Genomic DNA, 23,672 nt, shown 5'->3' on the forward strand with positions numbered 1-23,672 from the left:
GCTGAAGCTTAGATATCTTGTGATTTGTATAAAACGTAAATACATAGTCGTTAGATCTTTATTGTTATCTTTATGTACAAAGAGAGCTTTACTGTTCAGCGCTAGCATTTGTATTTATTTTAAATGTTAATCATTTCAGCTGTCACTGAGAATCTTAATGGCATTGTTTTTTTTTTAAATATATTTATTTATTCATTTACAATGATGTTAGTAGGGTATGACAGTAGTAGGGTTGAGCTTCGTGCAGCCTTTGGATGGGTACAAGGCATTCACTGATTATAATACTAACGTCAAATACTTTTTATTCAAGCATTCTAGTTTGAAGAGACTTAGTCATCGGTGCATTAAGTAAAGGAATAGTTTATATATGTTTACACGTTTTAAAGTATAAATCTCTATAGCCGAAGGTCACTATTTATTACCAAGCGGTAAACACATTTAAACGAAGTTTTCTTTAACACATAAGACGATTTGCGGCTATTTGTAAATCCTTTGAAATGAATATGTAGGTATATAATTTATATTTATAAGTAAAATTAATAAAATTTTCCATAATATTAAACTCTACTTGCATGTAGTAAACAAACTATAACGTATATTAAAGTTGTAGCGTTGCTAAATAGCATCATAGTGTTGGCACTCAAGTTTCCGGAACTTTCGCCTGAACCTCATTTGTTATTCAAAGGCGCTATCTGCCGAGGCATGCAGCCAGCACGCGAGGGTGTCTTATCTCGGAATAATATTTATGTATTCTAATGAATACGTTTATATATTACTTTTTAACTGCTCACAACTATTTTAACCTTAACCTACTAATATCTAAAAAGAGTGATCCCTTTTAAAGGGACAGTTATTTTCAATTCTAACGTTCAAAGTGAACTGTGGTGCTATTTCGGTTATAACATAGCAACTGTTGCTATCAAATATTTGTTAAATGTTGCAGTCGATAAATCAGAATTATGGAGTATTATGCTACTGCATAGGTCTATAATACTGATTTATATATGTTTGATTTGATTTGATATCAATCCGCAACAAATATTTTATAGCAACAGTTGCTATGCTATAAACGTAATAGCACCACTGGTAAACAAGGTAAGTGGATTATTTACTTCCATTTCCATGTTCGTCGTAAATCTCTTCTTCAGCAACACCGCACCAGCCTTCAGATACCCAGAGTTCAACGCACTGTTTCACGTCGTCCGAAACCTAAGAAAATGAAATTTTGATCGTTTTTGACTTCATTCATAGAAACGTTACCTTACAATTAATTATTTAGTTGTTATTTGAAATCCTAGAACGTTTTATAATACAGACCTGAAATCAATTTACTTAATGGAAATATACTGTTATTAATTTATGTATGTAAATATGATGGTTATGTATTTAATAAATATCTCTATAAAAACGGCTATTGTTTAAAAAAATATAAATTAAAAACATTTTTTCGTAAAGTTAACTTAAAACCCAATTGCTTTCCCTTAGTCGGGATAAAATAATCAATTTTCCATTTTCCATTTTTTTGCCATATTTCAAAGTTTCAATTGCAAGAAAACCGCATTATACATTCGAAATTTAGTAGTCGAAATCTTTCCAATTTTGGCTTGTCAAAGCGCATCTCACTCGGTCTTACCACTATCGAATTTAGTCACTTTGATGGGTCATTATCGATTTTCCGCTCTCGATTGAGTGAACTGCAATTAAGCCACTAATGTTCAGCTGACAAATAAGATAATTTAAATTCCCCGAAACTAGTTAATTTTCGATACTAGCTTGATAATAATTTAAACCATTATTCCAACATATTGTACCGACAATATATAGTTAAGTGCTAAATAAAATCTTGAAATTTATGTTTATGTAATAGTGTCATATTATAAAAGCATTTTTATACCATTCTATTTTTTTTTTATTTTAAGACGAAGACCAGAAAATATTGCTTGAACTGTGTGCGGTATGACATTAGACAAAAAAATGACTCTATTCGTTTGGTCTGACTCATTATCGTGTGAATAACTGGGGTTGTGAATAGAGATTAGACTTAGAAATAGAAGAGACAATATACACGGCGCTGACGAAAAAGAACTGGGATAAAGGAAAGTAAATAATTAGCATAGATGTGCTCTCTATGTAGTTCTGTGACCATAACCGAAACGATTGGTTATCCTAAATAAAAATGTATCCAGAACCGTAACCGATATTTATTATAATTTTCTTTTTCCATAATGTTAATCTTAAAGAGAGTAGCTAATATTTTAAAGCTAGTCATTTTTTCTGTGATGATACCTAATACTAAATAACAGCCTTCAAATAAAGTCAATTTAATATCCGTAACTAAATCAATCGGATAATTCAAAATAATTTCGTATCCGAAATGACATATCCATAACATCCCTTATAATTAGGTTGTTTATGTAGCATCATATTTACGTTCAATCAACAAAGAGGATAACATAGACAAATCTAAATATCTGTAGATGTAGTACGTCAAACTTATTTCCATTATTTTACAAAAACTTTATATATAAAAATTTAAAATAAAACAAGCGTGAAATCAAGATTATCAATTACCTACATTATATGTCGGAGCTTATAGTTTATAATTATTGTGAGCGTGTAGTAAATTGCTTTTGTTTCGTGTTGCTTACACGAATAATACGCGCTATAAATACTTTTTAGTCGTAATAATTTCGGCTATTAACTGTTAATATATTTTATAAACATTAATTTGTAACAATAACTGTTGCTTATGATAATGGAATAAATTAAAGGTATACTACGGCCGTTACATTGATTTACTTAAAGTTTATATGTAATTTCACTTTGGCGATTAATTAATATAAGTGATGTTAAATAAAGGTTTAACTTTTATTTAACCTTTATTTAACATCACTTAAAGCGGCTATTTGATTGTTTGATCGAATACAAATATATGTTTTGCTGACATTATTGATAAATCATACGATAAAATAAGACAAAGCATTGTTTAACGAATCACCCTCTAAACAAGATCTATTGTTTAATCATTCGCAAGTGTCATTGGCGAAATCCCTGTTGGCAAAAATAAAAGCCATTAAAAATAGTTTCATCATATTACGCAATACAAGACATAAAACATATATATATATAATAAGTGCGATAGTGGTATTAATAATATTTAACTAATAACAACATTTCATTTTATTCAAAGAGTAATTTGTTTCTTGCCGTTTCGTCTTGGTAGAAAAGTGGCAACCTAACATTCAATTTAATACTGTTAAATGATGTTTTAAAAAATCCTACTTAAATAAAGTACATTTTAACTTCGATTCATGATTTTGATTTGGTACATCCCGATGGAAAAGGAAAAATAAACAATCATAAATTTGTATATAATAAAGTGACTTACCATTTTGTCAATTTGCGTAAAGACGACAGTGAAGTACGGAACGTTGTTCGTCCTGAAACAAAATGTAAAGTAATAAAATAATATTCATTTTCAAATGAAATCTAAAACAACAAACAATACCTCGAATCACAAGAGAAAGCTTTCGCTAACTCGATTGTATGATAAAGCGAGTATATTCGCATATGACAATACTAATGGGAATTGCAATATGTTTCCGTGGAGGACATTCAGCCTTTGTGAAATTTAAATTTTAGTATTCTACGTACCTAACCCTATATACCTACCGTAATATAGGATTAAGTTATCACATCCCTAACTTTGACTATTTTATTATCATACATATGTATATTTGTCAATGGCGTTTTCCTTCGAAAAGTTGAACACAAAATTATACCTAAAAATAACCATGCTTATTGCAATTATTTATTATAATTTTGTAGAATATTATCCGTTCCAATTATCACATTAATAGGTTTGATAGATTTTCAGTTACTGAGAGAAGGAGATACGATATTAAATTTAAATAATATATGTATTAAATATAGAGCCGAGATAGCCCAAACTATTATTTGTGTTTATAATTTACATTACGCGTTCGGTGTAAGATGAAAATCTTCCATAAAGCCACCAGCCAGCATTGGAGCAAGATAGTGGAATAGTCTCAGAACCTTCGTCAAAAGGAGAGGAAATCTTAGCCTAGAAATTCGACATTTACAGACTTTTACGTTTACTTATTATTAAAACTCAACCGAATATATTAAATAGTAATTAAAAGTTATAACTCCGCCGATGAATTTGCACAAAACGCTATCAAACCAACAACATACTCGCTGTAAATGGCTTTGTTACTGAAGCTGCGTAAACATGACGGTTGAGATTAGTTTAGTAACAGTAATCGTAGGTCGGGATTACTTTTTGTCACGTGGAATAGTATTACTCAAAGTGACGTAACATTTGTATAGGTGAGCGTGCACGTATTTGAGCTTGTTAATTTGTGTTTGTGTGCGTAAAATGCGAGTTTTATAGGTGATAAAAATTTATGTCGATACGTGTCACTGTATCATACATAAAATCTATACGAAAAAACCCTCTTTTTATGCTTTCGAGTATAAATAACCTGTAAAAAATAACATTGTGATGATTTCATCTAGATAAATTAAGACAAGACTACGTTGTGTTACTAGTAGATCTTCTTTATTTATGTTTTTCTTCTCGTGTTTTTTTCAGTTCCTTGGATACCTTGTTCACGTTATGTGATGACCATATATTTTCAATGTAAGCGGTAAAAATTATTTATTTACAACATAACTTCAAAAATCTCTAATTAAACCTAAAATTATCAGTCTTTCTCTAATATATTGTGCATGTATTATACATATAAACCTTCCTCTTGAATCAATCTATCTATTAAAAAAAACGCATCAAAATCCGTTCTGTAATTTTAAAGATTTAAGCATACATAGGGACAGACTGCGATAAGCGACTCTGTGCTATGTAATGATTAAATTAAGTCGTTAGCTTACGTCTCGAAGAGGGGATGATAGTAAGTGAGCCCCTGTTGCAGGTCGATTTGCACGAGCGTGATGAGGTTGACGAGGTCTTCCCCGCGCTCGGAGTCAGTGTCCTGCGCACACAGCGCCTCGTACCATTCCGACGAACCCTTGCGCAGCGCGCATACTATCTCACTCCTGGTTTGGGATAAGTTCAATAAATCAGTGATTTGTTTATTAATACATAGCTTAATAAGAGGCCAACTTTAGTTAAATTTTATTAAAACTTGTTCTAATATATTTTTAATGTTTTACAATTCTCGTTACCATTAGAAAAGTATGTGTATTTGTTTTTGTAAACCTTAAAAACTCTTCCGAAATAAATTTCCGGAGTTTTGAAAACCAAAGTAATTTTAAGTTTTGTGAAGTTTCAATCCTATTTTAAATGAATCCTATTGTGACTTAATCTATTTTAAAGTTAATTAATTTTAATATTAAAAGAAATATTTAATATATTTGAAAAATAATAATAACTTGTTTATCAAAAACAAAATTTGCATCTCCTTGGTATCGCCTGAGGTATTCTGTCATAAATTATGAAGTTTAAAATGTTTATATTTGATTTGAAGAGGGTCAGCTTCATTTAAGGGGTAAAAGACAAAGTTCACTGACCTAATTTCATTATTAAAAGGACAGCAGCGCCAAAATGCTTTCATTTGTGAGAGCTGATTGAGACAACGTAAGAGGTATTCCAATCTGAAAGAAAGAGTATTGCTATATTCATGTGTATTACTTTTAAAATGTGTAAAACTTATCTTTCAAAACATAGCCAAAAAAAAGGATGGATTGTGAATAATTCGATAATTACTAAGAAAAAAAAAAGTTTCTTAAATAATATTCAACCCATACGGGTCATTTGTCTTAGGGGTATATTTTCGTATATAAAAAATACACGAATCAAAATAATATTTTTTGAACGGTTCTATAAAAAATGCAAAGTTTTTGTTTCCAGGTAGTTTAGAATTATTGGTTATTACACAAATTTTACTTGCAGTGATCAAATGTTGTAATTCCTAGCGTTATTAATTTTATATTTTCATTTCACAGGACCTCATTAAATATACTTACTTGTTGAGACTCAAATGATGCAGTACGGGGTATAAGTCTCGATGTAAGCGCAGTTGATGAAGTGCACGCTCCACAAACTCGCAGAAGCAGACCGCGAGCCACCTTTCCTCATCTCGTGTAGCGCCCGATCCTGAATCTCCGCTCCCGCTCCCGCTTCCTAGGCTAAGACTCTCACTCGCGCACCATGCCCGCTCCAACTCGGTCAGCAACTTATACATGTACCTGTTATTTAGAAAAATTATATTCTTCCGTTCTAATTTGTCTATGTAATATCTGATGCTCATTTATCCAACCTATCATTTAAAAAAATGTACTGTAATTCACGATTGCACGCAATATGTGTATGTAATATTAATAGTATGGGACATATAATTAATAATATGCACGCGTTAGGAGGTGTATATTGACAGTGGGCGTTCAATCGAATACACGGTTGAATGATTGTGTTGAACATTACGTGTTAATTAAAGTTACGTTGTTTATTACAAGAATTTATTTCAGTTTAAAATATGTAGGATAATTAAAATTCGCTAATAAACTCCTATTACATCTTTCTCTATATACATTTAAAAATATATATACAAAATAAAAATGAAGTTGTCAATTAAAAATTTTTGTAAAATTTTCATTTTAAAATAATTTTCACTTTTATTTAAAACGAAAACCAAAAACAGGTATAAATAACAACAAATATATTACAACAGCAAAAAAATCGTACTTCGGGTCCAGCGGTGCTTCGCTGTTGAGCTTGCACGATGCAGCAAAGCGAGCAATTGCTGCTTGAAGCGAGCTCATGTCCCCTTGCACTGCGTGTTGGTGCAAAAGCGTCTGCGCCGCACCACATAATTCTCCCTCCCATTCACCGCTCTCGCTTTCCGCTCCGCTCGTAGATGTACTCGCAGCCATATCAACCTCATGAGCCAAAAGTACGCCAAACAGACGCTCGTGTTGCCGCACCTTTAATTAAAAGTTTATGAAAATAAACCTTATCGTGTAGTAGCGTTTTATATTATTGTAAAACTTCGATAAAAATAATTTTCACTTCATTAATATCGTCAACAAACATGTTATTGCTAACTATTAACACGGTATCACGGTTGAAATGTATGAAATACTTTTGTATGCATAAGACTATCAATAAACATATGAAGAAAAATGCTACGTATTTAACCCTGTGATACCCTATCACAGGGTTAAATACGTAGAGTTTAGTACAGGCCTGTCTGGGCGTAGACCACCCACTCAATAAATAATTCTATCGCAAAAATCAATAGGTACTCTGTATTTCTGCGATCTGGTTTGAAGAGCGAGTGAGCTGGTGTAATTACGGGCACAAGAGGCTTAACATCTTAGATCCCATTGATGGCGGTGCATTGACTAAAATTAAAATAAGTAGAAGATACTGAGTTAAATATCTATTGTACATTAATTTAATAAATATATTCATTCAACCAATAAGATGAATGTTGTTTACACCTTTAATGACGTATCATTTTGTATGTTACCCAACAGATATTAATTTTAAGTGCTTAGTGATATGTTGATGGTGTAACTTTTCCAATAAATAAATAAATAAATAAATAAATAAATAAATAAATAAATGTCCTTCATCACAACCAAATGTACCAAATATGCCATTTACTTATAGTTCAACAATGACCTAATAAAAGTTTAACTACGATTATTGATTTTGAAATAACGATGACCTAAAAGCTACCTAAAGACAATTATAAAAATGCGACGTCTTTATTGCCTTCCGCTCTGTAATCGATTTATGGATGCCGATGGAAATCGGAACGTAATATTCGCATGTGACAGACATAAGCCTTCGCAGTAGATAATTCCCTGTGAGTGATCTATTCCCGTAAAGATAAAAAGTCAACACGTGAGAGGACCGTGAATGTGAAACTAGCATTAGAGGATCGTTATCATCCTCACTCAAATGTAAAAGTGAATTTGTTCGTGAGTTACGTTTTCACGTCTTAATTACTCAAACGATCATCATAAAATTACACATACATTGTCAGGAGTACAGAATGAACATACATACATACGTACCTTGCACTTTTTTCCATATTCTACCCAATTCATTTAATGAGAAATTTCGACATTAAAGTGTGAGATATATTCACTGATTAATTTAAAATTTAAAGTAACAAATATTTTCTAATAAAAATATCAATATATTTAATTCAGAGTTTTTCGTCGTTCATAGCCGTAAGGTATTCTAAAGAAGTGTTCTTTTTTCAAATTACCCTATTTCAAACTACCCTCTATGAATGTATAGTCGTTTTTGAAATATGAATTAGCGGTGTGACCGCTCGATAATTAATGTTTTAAAAAACGAAGCTATTTAGTATTTCTGTACTTTCTGAAATTATAATATATTTTTTTGTTATAGGTTTAAAGTAACGTTATCTTGTTATATATTACCAAAGACGATTGAAATAGAAAATACCAAATACAAATATAGACCTAAATAATAGCGTCACATTATCAAATAAACCAAGAAGATGATTACTTTAATGATAATGTAAGTAGAAGCTTATATACGAGCGATCAGTCTGAACTCGAAAATAATGAGGCTGCATTTTCTTTAACAATCGAAACAAAATTAAAAGAACCCGAAATGTGTACAACCCAATATTCTTATTTAGTGATTTTGAAAAGTATTCACTAAATTGGAGGTAAATTAAGAAATAAAGCGTTTTAAAAACCACATAATAAAAGGCGTGGAATACCTGGGTATTGTTTGGGACCCGTGGAAAATTTTCTACCCACTGCAAATATTCACAAAATAAGATCTCAAAAGTTCTGCAACGAAGCTTTACCAAACTTTACAAATTACAAAATGTCGGAATGATCAATTTTGCAAGTTTTATCATACCCTGAGGCAAACTCAATCACTGTCAGCTCCAAAGGTTCATAAATAATTCGCCACAACAATCTCAATTCAAAAATTATTGCGTTGAACAAGGAATCAAAGGAATACCTGATTTGGTGATACATGTCAATTGTACAAAACATTTTTCGGATGCTTCATACGTAGCATAAAATAGACAGTACGAATCTGATAGGTGATTGGGTGCTTACGTTAGTGGGCCTGCCTTCATATATGAAGGACCTCTTAGTCTTTTTAAAAGAGCATGATCAGAGTCTCTACTGCTCTATCATTCACTAAAAAACCGATAACTAAATCATATACATCTGCGGAACTAGGGAAGGGAGATTCCAGATTCAAAATCTAAGGATCTGACATAAAGTTTTTTTGGAATATTGGACAGATATCACAAAGACATAGAAACTTTTCATACTCCCAAAATATACAACACCAAAGCCGATAGCCTGTCCCGTTATCGTGCAATACCGGATTGGCTACTTCTAACTCAAATAACAACATTAATATTTGCCAAATGGTACGCGATGCATAGATTTGTTTGCGACATGACTAACTCAAATGGTACTTAGATACTACACTCCTTGGACAATTTATAATGTTCACAAAGTCCTAGTGGATGTTTCAACAGGTCGACGGCCCAAAACGTAGAGGAAGTGCATCTAGAAGTCTGGAGAAGTGGGGCTGGCACGAACCATTTACAGATTTGACAACTGAGCAAAGAAACCTTCTTGTGAGCAGTTGGTGTCCCTTGACCATCAAAACATAAAAACCAGCATGGTATTGGTGGATTATATGAGCTGAAACCAATAAGGTTTCATATAATAAGCCTACAGGTTCAAATTTAGCACGCTTCTTATCAGATTTATTTCATATGGAAAAAATATCTTATAATACCATTTTGGTACAAGAATCTGTCGTGAATACTCTTTGGAATTCAGAGTACTCTGACTATCTCAGTCGACATCCTCTTCTGAGACGTATATTAAAGGCTTGAAGCAACGCCCATCCACCCACTTGAAGTACAAATAAAACTGGTTTGGGATGTTCACTAAGTTTTCTAATACTTGTCACAAAGAGATTTATCTACAAACAGTTTATACCTAATATCAAGACAAACAGCCGTTCTTTTACTCTTGTAATCTGGAAGAAGAGAACACGATTTGATACTGCTACGCATAAATCTTTCGGTTCAAACTGATTCTAGTACGAATAGACAGTCTGGGTGGAAGCGAAAAAAAAACCACAAATCCTTAGACCTTGTCTATTAGTTAAATACTTTGATTCAGGTATCAGTAGCCATAAAAGGTGAGAATTGATTATACGTGATCATCTTTTTGTTACCATTTGTGGGCAAACCCGAAGGTAAGATAAAAAATACTAGTTCATCTAGCAATAGAGGCATAGGCAGGTAGTTTCAGATCTGCAGTTGTCTTTAAAAGTTGGATTACGAATACTCCCGTTGAGTAATTGAATTAATTTAAGTAGGTAATTTAAAAAAACAATGATAGTTTTTTGCGTCACTTTTTTGTTACATAAATATACTCCAAGTGGTTTAAATAAATGTCTATAATGTCATACATTTGCAGGTAGCAATTACCTCTTTAATTACACGTATGCTGCACATCACTTCACGTCTACTCGTGACTGGTGATTAATAGACTGAATGGAAATTTCCTCAGAATTAAATCGCTTGCCATTTAAAATCTTTGATATTTAAACGTTCAAAAGACATTATTAGGGCATGCTTTAAACACTTCTTTACTTGTACAATAAGTATTTTGGTTATAAGTTGATAAGAATATATTTAGTTTTTTTATATTAATTATAATTAAACGACTCTGAGTAAGATAGTGATTCGACATACTAAGTATATATTAAATCTACAATGAATATCACATTAATTATATTTTTTAAAAGTACAGGATCAATCTCCATTAAATTTCCTTTACAACTTTACAACAAGAGTATAATAACTATAATTAAATACCTACAATAATAGATTGTTGTGTAATAATAAAAATAGTTGCCGAAATGAGACAAAAAAAAATGTTTCGATCATAAAGCATCATAAGTCGTTGAATATAGACGGGTGTTATTCGAAAATCATGAATTTATACTTTTTTACGGATAAAAAATTATTTATTTTTTAATAACTAATTATACGCATTTTTTAATGTAGTGTTATGTAAAATTGTATAATTTCATCTTCAATAGATAAATATCTAAAGTCGCACCTATATTTATACAATGTTTCTGTGTAAATGTCGTAAATGGTCGTATAAGTATGATCAGTTAATCCAGCTTACATATATTTGACAAACAAACAACCTACGGGTACTTATTGATTTCTAAAAATATAATTGAAATGTAGAAATCGTGGAAAGAATACAGAGTCCCGAGTCGTATTGAATGAAGTACTCTCGAGAAATGAATTAGATTTATCGTGTAATCACAATTTCGCTTCACTCGCTGACTCAATCATTTATTAAGCTAACGCAAAAGTTCAACCAAAGCTGGACCGGGATACATTACACGAAAACAATATTTTTATTTTAAACGGAATTCAATAATTATATTCAACTTACTATTTCAAATTTATAAGGAATTAAAAATTTCACAGAGAATATACATACATTCCCGAGCACATCCAGCTTGGGAATGTATACACGAAAATTATTTACTAATAATAAATATTCTATTATAACTGTGGTAAAAATAGTAGAGTTCCTTGTTTGACATAGGTATAATATGCAAGCTATATAAACAAATACGGCTGTGGACATGATGTGACAATTGCTACTTCTATGATTAATATTATCTATGGTTAATTACGAGGATTAGTGAAGTGAATTAGTGGTTCCGTTTTCACCAATATTGCTGGCAATTTATTTTAAATATTTAGCTCAAATGTTTAAACCATTTTGAGCTTTTAGAAAAAAAATCGATGTTGTCTTGAAATGAAACATGCAGTCACATCGAAATAATAAAAAAAGATACATGAAAGGCACGGACAACGAGAAAAAAATATTAAGAACATTTTAATTTCTGTGGAATTCAATTGCAGTGACCTGAACAGCTACGCTCGGAGTTTCCCCGAAATCGCAACAGTAATGATAAAATCCGCAGACAAACCAACATAGCCCGAAGAATTTCTCAATTGTAATGGCAGTGGACGGGGCACATCGCTCGCAGAAATCACGCTGGGGCCGAAGGGTTCTCGAGTGGCGACAATGATACGAAGGCATAGCCATAGGCAGGCCAAGGCGGACCGACTATCTTGTAAGGGTAGCAAGAAGCCACTGGATGCGGATAACACAAGACAGGCCATCGTGAACATAATTGAGGAAGCCCCTTGTCCAGTAGTAGCCGATCTGCGGGTTATATTCTGATCATGATATTTCGCAAATATATTTTTGATTAAAATCGTAATATTCGCTTTGCCATTTGGCTAAAAAGTGGTAACTATAAGTATACAACGGTAAAAGGAACCTATTTAAAAATATTTATTTACTTGATTCACACATTTAATTAAGGTTTAATTCAAATAAGGAATGCAAAATAAAAATTGTTGTACATTGTATTTTTAAATTAAATTCCTTTTTAATTATATAATTTCTAAGATGGTCCTGGTGTCCAAGAACTGGTGCTCATTTAGCTCAAAGATTGATCTCGGCAGATTAGAGTGGTAACAACGTCATTATCCACGATAAAAGAGGACTCCAAATTAATAATTATATTACACTCACCACCAATTTAATTGTATTACTTATTTAATTTACATATTAATTAATCATGGTAACAAAAGAGCGTTATGAATTATCTAATTGAATTTCAAGAGTCGGAGTACAGCGAGGTATGTCGGTCGGAGATTAATTACTATATGATGGGTGGTGGACATAAACTATTAAAGCTGATGTTATTACGTCATGAATGTATGGACTAATGGATCTCAGTGGAAAACTAATAAAAATTTAATGCCCGGCTTACTACTTCAGAGAGTTATCACAATGGGATTTTTGTCGTAAGTTTTTCTTTTGTGGTTATAAAAAAAATCTGTTAGCCATAGATTATGGAACTAATTGTGGCTTGTAATTGGTTCACTTTTATTATCAATAGGGAATGAATAGTAGAACAAATACAAATCGATGACGATTAGATCACGTTGTTTTGTTGCGTAAGCGTATAACTTCAAGTAAAATTGTGGCGAATAATTATTCAAATCAAATCAAATGAAATTATGATTTATTCAAGTATGGCTCTTCTGCAAGAAGCAATTCTGAACCGTCATTTTACAGGATTAAACAAAATTTAACAGTAATTATTAAATAAAAAGTTTTTGAACTTTTTTCCCCTGGAGTTTATTGAGGCTTTATAATATAAAGTAATATTTATTTTTATATGATCAATTTAAGTAAAGTTTTAATCGATATCAATTTCTTGAATTTTGCTTTGATTCAATTGATATCTAATATTATTTTTTGTACAGTGTCTGAAAGGAAAACGTATACAAAGGCAAACGATGCCAAGATATAAATAAAAAAAAGACTTTCTAAAGCAGAATGAGGACAATCTTGGTATCATTAAAATTTTTAAAAAGAAAAAAATATAAAGGTATTCTAATAATTATCTACATATAATATTAATATAAATAATTTACTCAATTGAAATTGCTTCAATTTAACTTTTTTGAAGTAAAAAAAAGAAAACACATTCAACATATACTTATTATAATCGTAAGTAAAACATGCGGTCGCTAGCTAGTAATTAATTTAACTCCCAAGGTGAGCTCCTTGCCGGTTCTCATTACAATGTTTGATATATACAAGATGATAAATGTCAACCGAGCTGTGTCGTTCACACTTGATATTTCGATCTGCTCTTGTCAATCTGTATGTGCAAAAACATTCTCCAAAACCGAATCAAGGCTAAGGTTTTTTACCATATGAATTAAATTGTTATACAGAAAATCAAATTAACGGTTGCCCTTTAAAATTAAATAAATTATATTTTCGTTTGTCAACTTTATATTGAAAGAAATTTCAGGCGTAGCACGAATGCTTTATCAATGCGAATTTCTAAGCTTTAGGCTGCTTCTAGGCTGATTGAGAATTTTTCGACGGTGAAACCCGATAACTTGACTGAAGTTTGAGCCGACGACTTTGGGATCTGAAACCTTATCAGCTAGCCAATTGTTCAAGAGGATATCAAAACTGTACTAGTATGTCAACGAGATGCACTAATAATATCCTAGCTTAAGAACCTGCGTGTAGCCCAAATAAAATAAATTTATCATGTATTCTTACCTGCTGCCAATTATCATCATCATGTCTGCCAGCTTCCCTCGCCGAGAGCCAGAGTCTCAACCTGATGCGTCCCTGAACTGAAGAGCGTTGAGAGCGTGCCTCCAACTTGTACCACGCCTCAACACCCGTTGACGGTATCTCTCGTAGTGGGATGTTTATAGATCCTATTTCAAAATATCACCATATATAACTGGCCCCATAGCAAGCTGTCCAATTAATAAAATTTGATCTATAAAATGTTGTCAGAATTGGTTACCAATGACCAGTACTTTAATAAAAAAATAATGAGAGTTAAACATTCCAAGGTCATCGGAAAAATATTGGCGCCTCAAATGAATTCTAGAGGTCGGATCTTTATCTCGGATATATATATCGGATTCTTTTAACCGCCATTTTAGTATTGACCTATTACTAAAAATCATTGACTTCCTATAACCAATATGGACCGCTTTTTAAGAGAGTTTATATTTCTTTGGTCGCTTATTATATATTAGATGAAAGCTAAATAACTATTCATTTATTTATAGTATTCCTTACACCAAAGATTTATAAAGTTAAACAGTGTAAATGTGGTCAACAGTGGTTATATATATATTTTCATGTTACACTATATAAATGAAACAATGTGTAGAAAATATTTCTTTAATGTTCATATGGACGTTTTTTTATAGGAATGAAATAAGTGTAAAAATAAATTTGGTATCGGTATTTAGGCTTTTGTTTATAAGTAAAGTAAAGTTGTTACAATGTTGTAAATTTACCACCCAAGAGGGTAAAATCAAGGATGAAAATATTTTGCACATTTTTTGTATAAGAAACATGGAAATCGGGGCTTAGTTTTTTGTTCACAGGTAAAATACCAACGTCCAACATTGTATTCTGATGGAATATTCCATTGGGTACACAGCTATTATTATATATTAATTAATTGAAATAGAATCCTGTAAGCCTCCTTACCGCAACTTCAACTAGAAGTCGTCTACCCAAAGGTCGTCTGGAAGAGGTTATTATTTAAGCAATAATGTATGAATATATATTTTTTTAGGTGTCTATTGTGCTTTGTATTTTATATATCAAGTATATTTAAAATGTTTTTTATCATCTTCTGCATAGAGATGGTAATGTATATATATTATGAAATATTATATTATTATATTATTATTACATATCAGATGAAATAGATATTATAAATACATAAAGCAATATAGAAATCAGAACACCACCTTGCGAAATGCCATAACGTAGTTTTACGAGATAAAGAAAAAAAAAAGCTTGTTTACACTGCCGTTGCAGATACAAGGAAGAACGGAACCATTTTATTTCTTGTCAAGATATAGATATATTAAGAGCAGTATTATTCATTTTAATCTTAAGTCATCAGTAATTTTTCATCACAGCAAATACGAGGAGAACAGAACGAAAACCGAATTGAAAAAGGTTTTAAAGAATTTTCTTGCAGGGAAATGATTTAATTGATTAAGGTTACCTTCAATAACGCTTGAGATAAAAGGAAGGATAGAATCAGGACGGTTGATTACTGTTCAATATTTTGCTTTTACTTGCAATATTTAATGTTGGAATTAATATAATGAAATGAACATGAAATTAAGAATATATATAAATATATTTATGCTGGTGTTTCTTATTTTAGTTTAGAAATTGATCTTTTTCTAGTCTGTTTGTGTATTTGTTCTTTCATAAATATTTTATGAATAACCTCAAATTGCTACCAATTGGAGGTCAGACTGAAAAGTAAACATTTATGTATACACAAGTGATATTCGTCGTTCTTATTTAAAAGAAAAAAAAGAAGAAAATTATCAAATTTTATTTAAATATGAAGAGAAAATTGTATTGGACATGCATTTTTTTTTCTAAGCTCAGCCGGCTGTAAAATCTTCTTATCGGTGCTCGTAGCCAAATTATTTCCTTTCTGTATTAATTCGAATGCTTACAGCGCATTTGACTTCCTAAATAAATATTGGATTTGGTCTCTACCATTAATCTTGTTATATTCCATTTTTCATCGAACTCGAACCTTCATCGGCCAGACTTTAAAAAAAAATGGGCTTGGAATGAATGCATAAATAATAACTCTACTTCAGGTATATATTCAAATTTCTTTTAGAATTGGAATTTTAATATGTTTAGTATAAGCAAGTTTTTCTACGAGCAACAAAAATTTATTAAGTTTAGGAATTGCGTAACAGTCGGATACCAAGTCAATCCGACGAGGATTTCAAGGTCTTGGGTAATTTTAAAAGAACAAATGAAAAAAAGAAGACGATCGTAATATAAATGAGAAAAGTAACATTTGTACGTAAATACCGATATTGCTGTGGAGTTGTTTTACGTTTTATTTTTATAGGATGATTGGAAACGTGATATTTTGACAATTCACGTACTGTAAAATAGAATCTGACATTTCAATGTACGTAACAAAATACTACATCAGTACTAATGAGTTAAAGGGTAAACTAATTCTCCCGTTCCTCCAACCCGTTTGAAGTTTAATTAACACATTCCGAAAATATCCGGTTTCACATCAATTTATTTTTTTTAATCAAATAAACTACCGACTACGTTTAATAAAAATAATTTATTGATATTAGTTAAAAAAATACCTTATAGTAGACATTATAATGATTACAAGTTTACATTTAATTTGGAGACCACTTTCCCGAATAACAAGGAGCTCGGTGAGGTACGTATTTGTAATTGCTAAAACTTCTTTCAGAAATAATAGTATTTCTATAGTTAATCCCCGTTTAAAGTGTAAACTGATAACAGTTTACACTTTAAACGAGGATTAACTAAATTCAGGTTTAGGCACTACAATATCAGACGTTCCGTTTTCTTTTCCTTTTATATCACGATTACGGTATATTTGTGAAAGTCAAGATAACTATCACTTTAATGATTTTCAGTAAGATCTTAGTTATTTTGTAATTAATTTACTATTTTAACGTAATAAATTCATACACAATCTCCTGTCTATTTGTAATAGATAAAGTCTGTATAGGTTGTCTATTTAGAAAATTTAGTTAAACATCCTATCTCTAGGTTTCCGCTAATTTCATACCAAAAAACATTATAATTTGTAGCACATATTAACAATGTTAATTATAATTTTTTAGCACGGGTATGGAAAAGGTCTCCTCGAGTTTTTTTTTTAAATATTTCGGTAAGTCTACACAAGCTGTACCAATCATGTATAAAATTAAAGAAATGCCACATGTAATCATAACCTAATTATATAACTTCGTTCTGCTATAGCTTTTTTAAGCAATATAGACCAAACATTATCAATAAATTCAATAATTAAAACCCTTTATTTGATGTATGCTTTTATAATTTTCGGATTTAATACCATACTTTGTTTAAGTTTATATTTTCCTGTTGATTTCATTTGAATACGAACCGGGTAGTTCGAATTTGTTTATTTTCATTTTGAATACGATTGACATTTTAAGTCAATGAGATTTAATGTACTTTAAAGTGATTTAAGTTAATATATATAGTGCAAAATGCTATGTTTTAATGACATATAAAACACGATGTATACCTAATCTTATAAAAAAAAACATTTTTATTTTATTTAATTAGTGAATCTCTTATAAAAAAAGATGTAAAATACCGGTAACGATTCGACTCAGAACCTTGTTTGGGTCTGAGTGCGTCAAATCCACTTCTTAGTTATTGTACATATTTTTTACTGCTGTGTTTTAGTTGACTAGCTATGTAATCCATTATAATTTTGGTAACAAGAACATCATATCTTGGACCCTGTGGCTGACGGCATATTAACGTTGTACAGAGTGATTTATACAAGCAGTACCAATTTCTATGAGCGAAGGTGTCACTTTGTGTATGTGTGTGTCACATTGTGTATGTGTGTATATGTATGTTATATTTGTTACATATATAACACAATGAATAAACATTTATCTTCTTACCAAGGAAATCATCCTGGCTCCCTTGACGAGCGCTCTGGCATACTTGTTTAAAGAAGCGGCCGAGGCCTCGTACTCCACGCACTTCATTGAGACGCGACACCGCATCCAGTACAGAGCTCTCGTCATCGTGATCCCAGATGTCTAGGTGCAGTACGTCCGACGATATATCGTCGATGTCACTAATTAAAAAAATATTTTATTACATTTACAATAGTAAAGAATAATATTAATAAACTATAACGAATAATCACGTAACAAAAAACAATATTAGTTAAAATCCCAGTAAATGATAACCCCTGCACTACGGAAAACAAGAACATACGAAGACGAGATAATACCCTCGTCCAAAATTCTTGTCTACCAATCCTCTATAGTACACTTTTTCACGTGTTCTCTCACGAAGGCGCGCCGCTCCGTGTTAAATTATTATCGGCATACATTATCAAATATAATAATCGAATTTGTTTTTTTTTTTTAATGTCTTTATTCTTATATTAATCATCTAACGTACACTAAGAAGTCACTTTATTACAGTTCAGTACCTATTTCTTAACCGTTTTTCTATTTGTTAACCAAGTTCGTATATATATATATGTATATATATATATATATATACTTTTTTTTTTTATTCTGGAAATAACATTTTCAAAACCTTAAATTATTTATTTATCTAGATAGTGTCTAATTTATATCATATAATAAAAATAATAATAAATTTCTTTAAATAAATTCTTCTTAAAATTTGTTGCTTTGTATTGATAATATAATAATTGAATAATATTTAAATTTCAAATCTCTAAACAATTACGATAAGACAAAAGCCAGTATCAAAACAACTTTTGCATAAAATTCAAACATGTAAACGATTTAACGTATATGAATCGAACACAAAGCGCTAAGCCTTATATTGTTGTATGAAAATGTTATTGAAGTTCGTTCACAGACTATTTTTATGTCGACCTTAAGCCCTGGAATGAACAGCCGAGCATGAAGCGACGCAGTGCAACGCCGAATCTACTAATCGATCGTCTGTTTAATGGACGCCTCCGTCCAAAACCACGACCGGATACTTCGACAATGTTGATATTACTTTACTTTTACTAATATATACAAGATTGTTATTACTACCAGTATTTAAAACGGGATATTTGCCATGTTTTTTATTTTTATTTGGTGGAGCTCGATATTTCGACATTATCTACGAATGAACAAGACATTTTAAATACTGATAGTAATAAAAAAAATATTGTTATATTGCAAAAGTGTTTAGTAAACTATTAATCAAACTGAATAATATAAAAAATAATTTGATAATTTTTGCCACAGGTTCAGCTAGTATAAATTAAATCAAAGGAAAGGAACAGCCTGTAAACATATCATTGTTACTCTAAAGCCTTCTCTCTACTCTTCTTGATAAGAAGTTTTGGATCTTACTCCAACACTCCTTGCTACTTTCTAATTTTATACCAAAATATATCTAATTTTTTTAAAATATATATTGACAGACTGAAGCCCTCACCAGTAATAAAGATATTTCAAATTTGAAAGATTTTTAAATGTGTACTAAGAAAGGATTTGGGCAAATTTATTAACTTTGAGGGGGATCTTACACCACCTAAATATTTCAACCAACTTGACTGGCTCGTTGTTCTAGTGGCTAGAAATAAGGCGATATCTTCTGAGGTCCAGAGTTCAAACGCCTAATTCGGGCTGATAAAATTTATTGGGTTTTACGATTGAAAAATTTTCTGTAACAGGTTGGAGTCTGGAGTCTGAAAGTTAGAAGTGTATACACTCCATTACCTCGAAGAGAGTGCACCTATGCTTGCGCACATAATTGTGCACTATAATATGTCCCGCGTAGTTGCCTGGTCTCCCTTGAGATAGCCGTTTTAGAGGGCCGCCGTGGCCGAAATCGATCGGGACAACATAATTTCTACCAAGACAAATAAGCATAATGGTAATATACTTATTACAATATTTTATGGACTAACAAAGCAAAGACAAAAGAAACAATATTGAATCACAAGGTCTTATGAGAGAGAGAATGAATCTGTGCAATAAATTAGCTCCGAACAAAAAATAAAAAAAGTTTTCCTTAGTGTGATTTGGTCAGAGAAACTTACAATTTGAATATTTCTAATGAATCTTATTGTATTATAATAATTGGCTTTATTGATATTATCAATTATTCCCTTAATACAAGCAAATATATTTACTTCATTTGGTCTTCCAAGCGATGTAAAGCAAAGTTTTTATAAAGGTTGATATAAACATTTTTGTTTACTTTATTCTCCAGGTGTAAGGAGAAGAATCATTAATAAATATATATACGTATATAAGTACACACATACATTTTATGTATGTATCTATACATATCTGCACCCCGAATATTCAGATTCGAAAAAAAATCTGTCGTTCCCAAAACATAAAGATTTGCAAAAATATTGACTTTCTAGCAATCAAGTTATAACATAATAACCCTTAAATAAATAGGAATAAAACAGGACATCGACATAAGGATAGTTATAGCATTAGATACATTTTCATTGGCTCAACTCGATACTTAAACTCAGAACCTCGGGATAAGTAGCTTTATACAGCCATTATACCATCGAATCCGTTAATATTAATTGGTTTATGTAAAGGATATCTTAGTAGTGGACGGAATTTTGTATCTTTGTAAGAAAGCTCGAGCGTAAACAGCCAACGCGTATAATTAATTGATGAAGCGACATTACTGAAATATCAATAGGCCTTATTATATATTTGATAAGATCTAATCTACACATTTATAGTTTAACTAGAGAAATATTTTTACTACTACAATATAATTAGTACATTCTATTATACAAATAAATTAAACAGAAAAACGTGGCAACTGGCAAGTATATCCTATCCTATAAATCCTAACTCAAGTCATTTAATAAATAAAAAAAAAAAATGTTTCTTATTATTTAGGAAAAATATTTCAATGTTTTCGGAGCAATTTTCTATATTACAAACTCGATTGTAAGTATACAACACTTTTTGTTAATTGATGTTTTGTTTGAGCATGCGTTTTGGATTTTCATATCCGCCCGTGTCTCACTCTATCAACAATCACAAAATCTCGTTTGAATAAAAATAATCCATTTTGTCTATACATTAGAAGTTATTTATAACTTATTTTTATCTTGTGTGAAATATAATTACCTGAAACCCAAAGCTTTATTTACGTTTTAATTTGCAAGCTGTCAATCAGCGCGAGCTTTGTTTTATAAAATAATATTTTAGATGAGATGTTTTCGATTTAATTTAAATATATACAAATAAAATAATTATAACTGGCGGTATTATATAGTTAGTAATTTGTAATTGTTATATTACAAATTAAAATAAAATCAATATAAACTACAGTATTAGCGGATTAAAAAAAAGTCACGCTTCATCAGGTCATCTTCACAAGATGTAACTAAACGTAAGTCATTAATATAACCCTTATGTTGCAATGCATAAAACAGACAGAGCCAAAGCTGGATATATTTTTTGCACAGGAGCTCAGTATATCACACAGATAAGCACTAAAATAGAATCGGACTTATGAAAATTTTAAGAGGGTTAAATATTCTCCATTTTAAAGTCAAAAATATGATAACGATTGTAGGTATGAGACTAATTATGCCAATCATATATATTTTTTAACATCCATCACCTAAGAGGCTTAAATGAGATGAAAACTTGTAAGGAACAAAAGTCGAAGATAACTTACAATTTGAACGTCTCGTTCCATTTGGGTGACAGTGTGTGCGGTCGGACGCTTGTTGCCCGAATATATCGCGCTGGGAGTCTCCCAAGACTGTCGCGTTGCTGTCGACCATCACGACGTTTGAAGCTTAGTCTGAAGCCATGCTTACGACCTTCATCTTCAGAAGCGCGAGGCGAAGCAGGCAGAGACGCTGGCTGGATACCCAGCATGCAATAGGGATCGCTGAATCCTACACATAAATTATATATTGACTCATACATTTTATTTAAGGAGATTATTATTTATTATTATATAAATAATTACTGGTAAAAGGATTTTATTCAAGCATTTCCCATTTTTCAGATGATGCATATACATTATTTTGCATGTATACAAGCTGCTCAAAAAGATATATTTTTAAATTTATTTACGGATTTCAATCTAGAAAATTTGACGAGCTTGTAATTCGACTATGCGTAGGTCAATATAAAGTACTATAGAATTACTTCCTGGTAATTAACATGTACATATGTATACATAATATAATTAAAAACATACCACTAAACATAAAGAGTTTGTTTTGAGAAAAACAAAACATTATTACTTGTCACGTTTAGACAATTCAGAAACATGTCCATTTGTCCAAGACTAACAGAATTAAAACCGCATTGTGTAATGTTTTGTTTACTCGTTAAACAACTGTGAAACTCGCTATATAATGTTCAACTTACTAGCAATTTGATTTGAACTCCTCTTTGACATTTGTATAAAGTTTGTAGCGATTAAATTATAACCCGTACGTGGAAAGTTACGTCAATTGTTAGGGCATGCAGTGTCCGTCTGTGACAGAGGAGTTCTAACTACGTTTGTTAAACTGAGATATATTTTATTTATACGTAACACTTTAATTTGAGTGGTTACACATTTCAATGTTAGGATCTGTTACTAGTTGTGGACCTTTGTCGAGATACTGTGATAATGATATATTTTATGCAACTTAATAATCAAATATACTTTATGATAATGTTATAATGAAATTTTACCGAAATAACCCATATGCCCATTTATATAACGCACATAGAAATATTATTATTTAATAATCTAGTTGCATCTAATGTTGATGATTTTAAGTGAAATGTTATTTCATTGGGTATATTATCAAAAAAATAAAAAAAAAATTATCCTGAATTTGTTTATCTATTACCATGTTTAATTTGATTGGTACTATTTCCTTTTTAGGTCTTCCGCAAATACTACTAATAATGTAGCCCATCCCATGTGGCTATTATTCTATCATCGGAGAAGACTTTGTTCTTAAATTCCGATGATAGTACTTGACTTTGACGACCTCCGTGGTCGAGTAGTGTGTACACCGGTTTTCATGGGTACGCCACTACGAGATCCCGGGTTCGATTCCCGGCCCAGTCGATGTAGAAAATGTTCATTAGTTTTCTATGTTGTTTTGCGTCTGAGTGTTTGTGGAGTGGTACTGTCATTACATCTGATTTTCCATAACACAAGTGCTTTAACTACTTACATTAGGATCTAAGTAATGCATGTGATGTTGTCTAATATTTAATTATGTTCTGTGTGTATAAAATGTTAGCATGCATTTGCATACTGTTTTAAAAAAAAAAATCATTGTTATGTTCAGATTATGCTTATATTATATCAGACAAGGTATATGCCACAGATCTCTATATTAACTACAACCTATATAGTGAATTTTTTAATAAGACTCTTGACTAAATACTGATAATAAAACAGTTAGCAACATAAGT

At 31.2% G+C, this 23,672-nt stretch overlaps 3 protein-coding genes across 3 annotated transcripts in view; 2 read left to right on the top strand and 1 right to left on the bottom strand.

Moving 5' to 3' along the window:
• The window catches only part of LOC135193686 (vitelline membrane protein Vm26Ab-like), a 378,568-nt gene that overhangs the window by 217,187 nt on the left and 137,709 nt on the right, over nt 1-23,672 (top strand). The window lies entirely within an intron of this gene.
• The window catches only part of Tsen34 (tRNA splicing endonuclease subunit 34), a 234,808-nt gene that overhangs the window by 50,472 nt on the left and 160,664 nt on the right, over nt 1-23,672 (top strand). The window lies entirely within an intron of this gene.
• The window catches only part of LOC113403025 (BAI1-associated protein 3), a 77,731-nt gene that overhangs the window by 21,887 nt on the left and 32,172 nt on the right, over nt 1-23,672 (bottom strand). The window contains exons 5-13 of the mRNA XM_026643438.2: nt 21,916-22,141; nt 18,165-18,343; nt 14,209-14,372; nt 6,725-6,963; nt 6,007-6,228; nt 5,551-5,634; nt 4,912-5,076; nt 3,389-3,440; nt 1,113-1,209 (exon numbers count right to left, since the gene is read on the bottom strand). Coding sequence (XP_026499223.2) covers nt 1,113-1,209; nt 3,389-3,440; nt 4,912-5,076; nt 5,551-5,634; nt 6,007-6,228; nt 6,725-6,963; nt 14,209-14,372; nt 18,165-18,343; nt 21,916-22,141 — 1,428 coding nt within the window. The remainder of the gene's footprint in view (nt 1-1,112; nt 1,210-3,388; nt 3,441-4,911; nt 5,077-5,550; nt 5,635-6,006; nt 6,229-6,724; nt 6,964-14,208; nt 14,373-18,164; nt 18,344-21,915; nt 22,142-23,672) is intronic.

This window comes from Vanessa tameamea, chromosome 16 (assembly GCF_037043105.1).
Source record: "Vanessa tameamea isolate UH-Manoa-2023 chromosome 16, ilVanTame1 primary haplotype, whole genome shotgun sequence".
NCBI classification, from domain to species: domain Eukaryota; kingdom Metazoa; phylum Arthropoda; class Insecta; order Lepidoptera; family Nymphalidae; genus Vanessa; species Vanessa tameamea.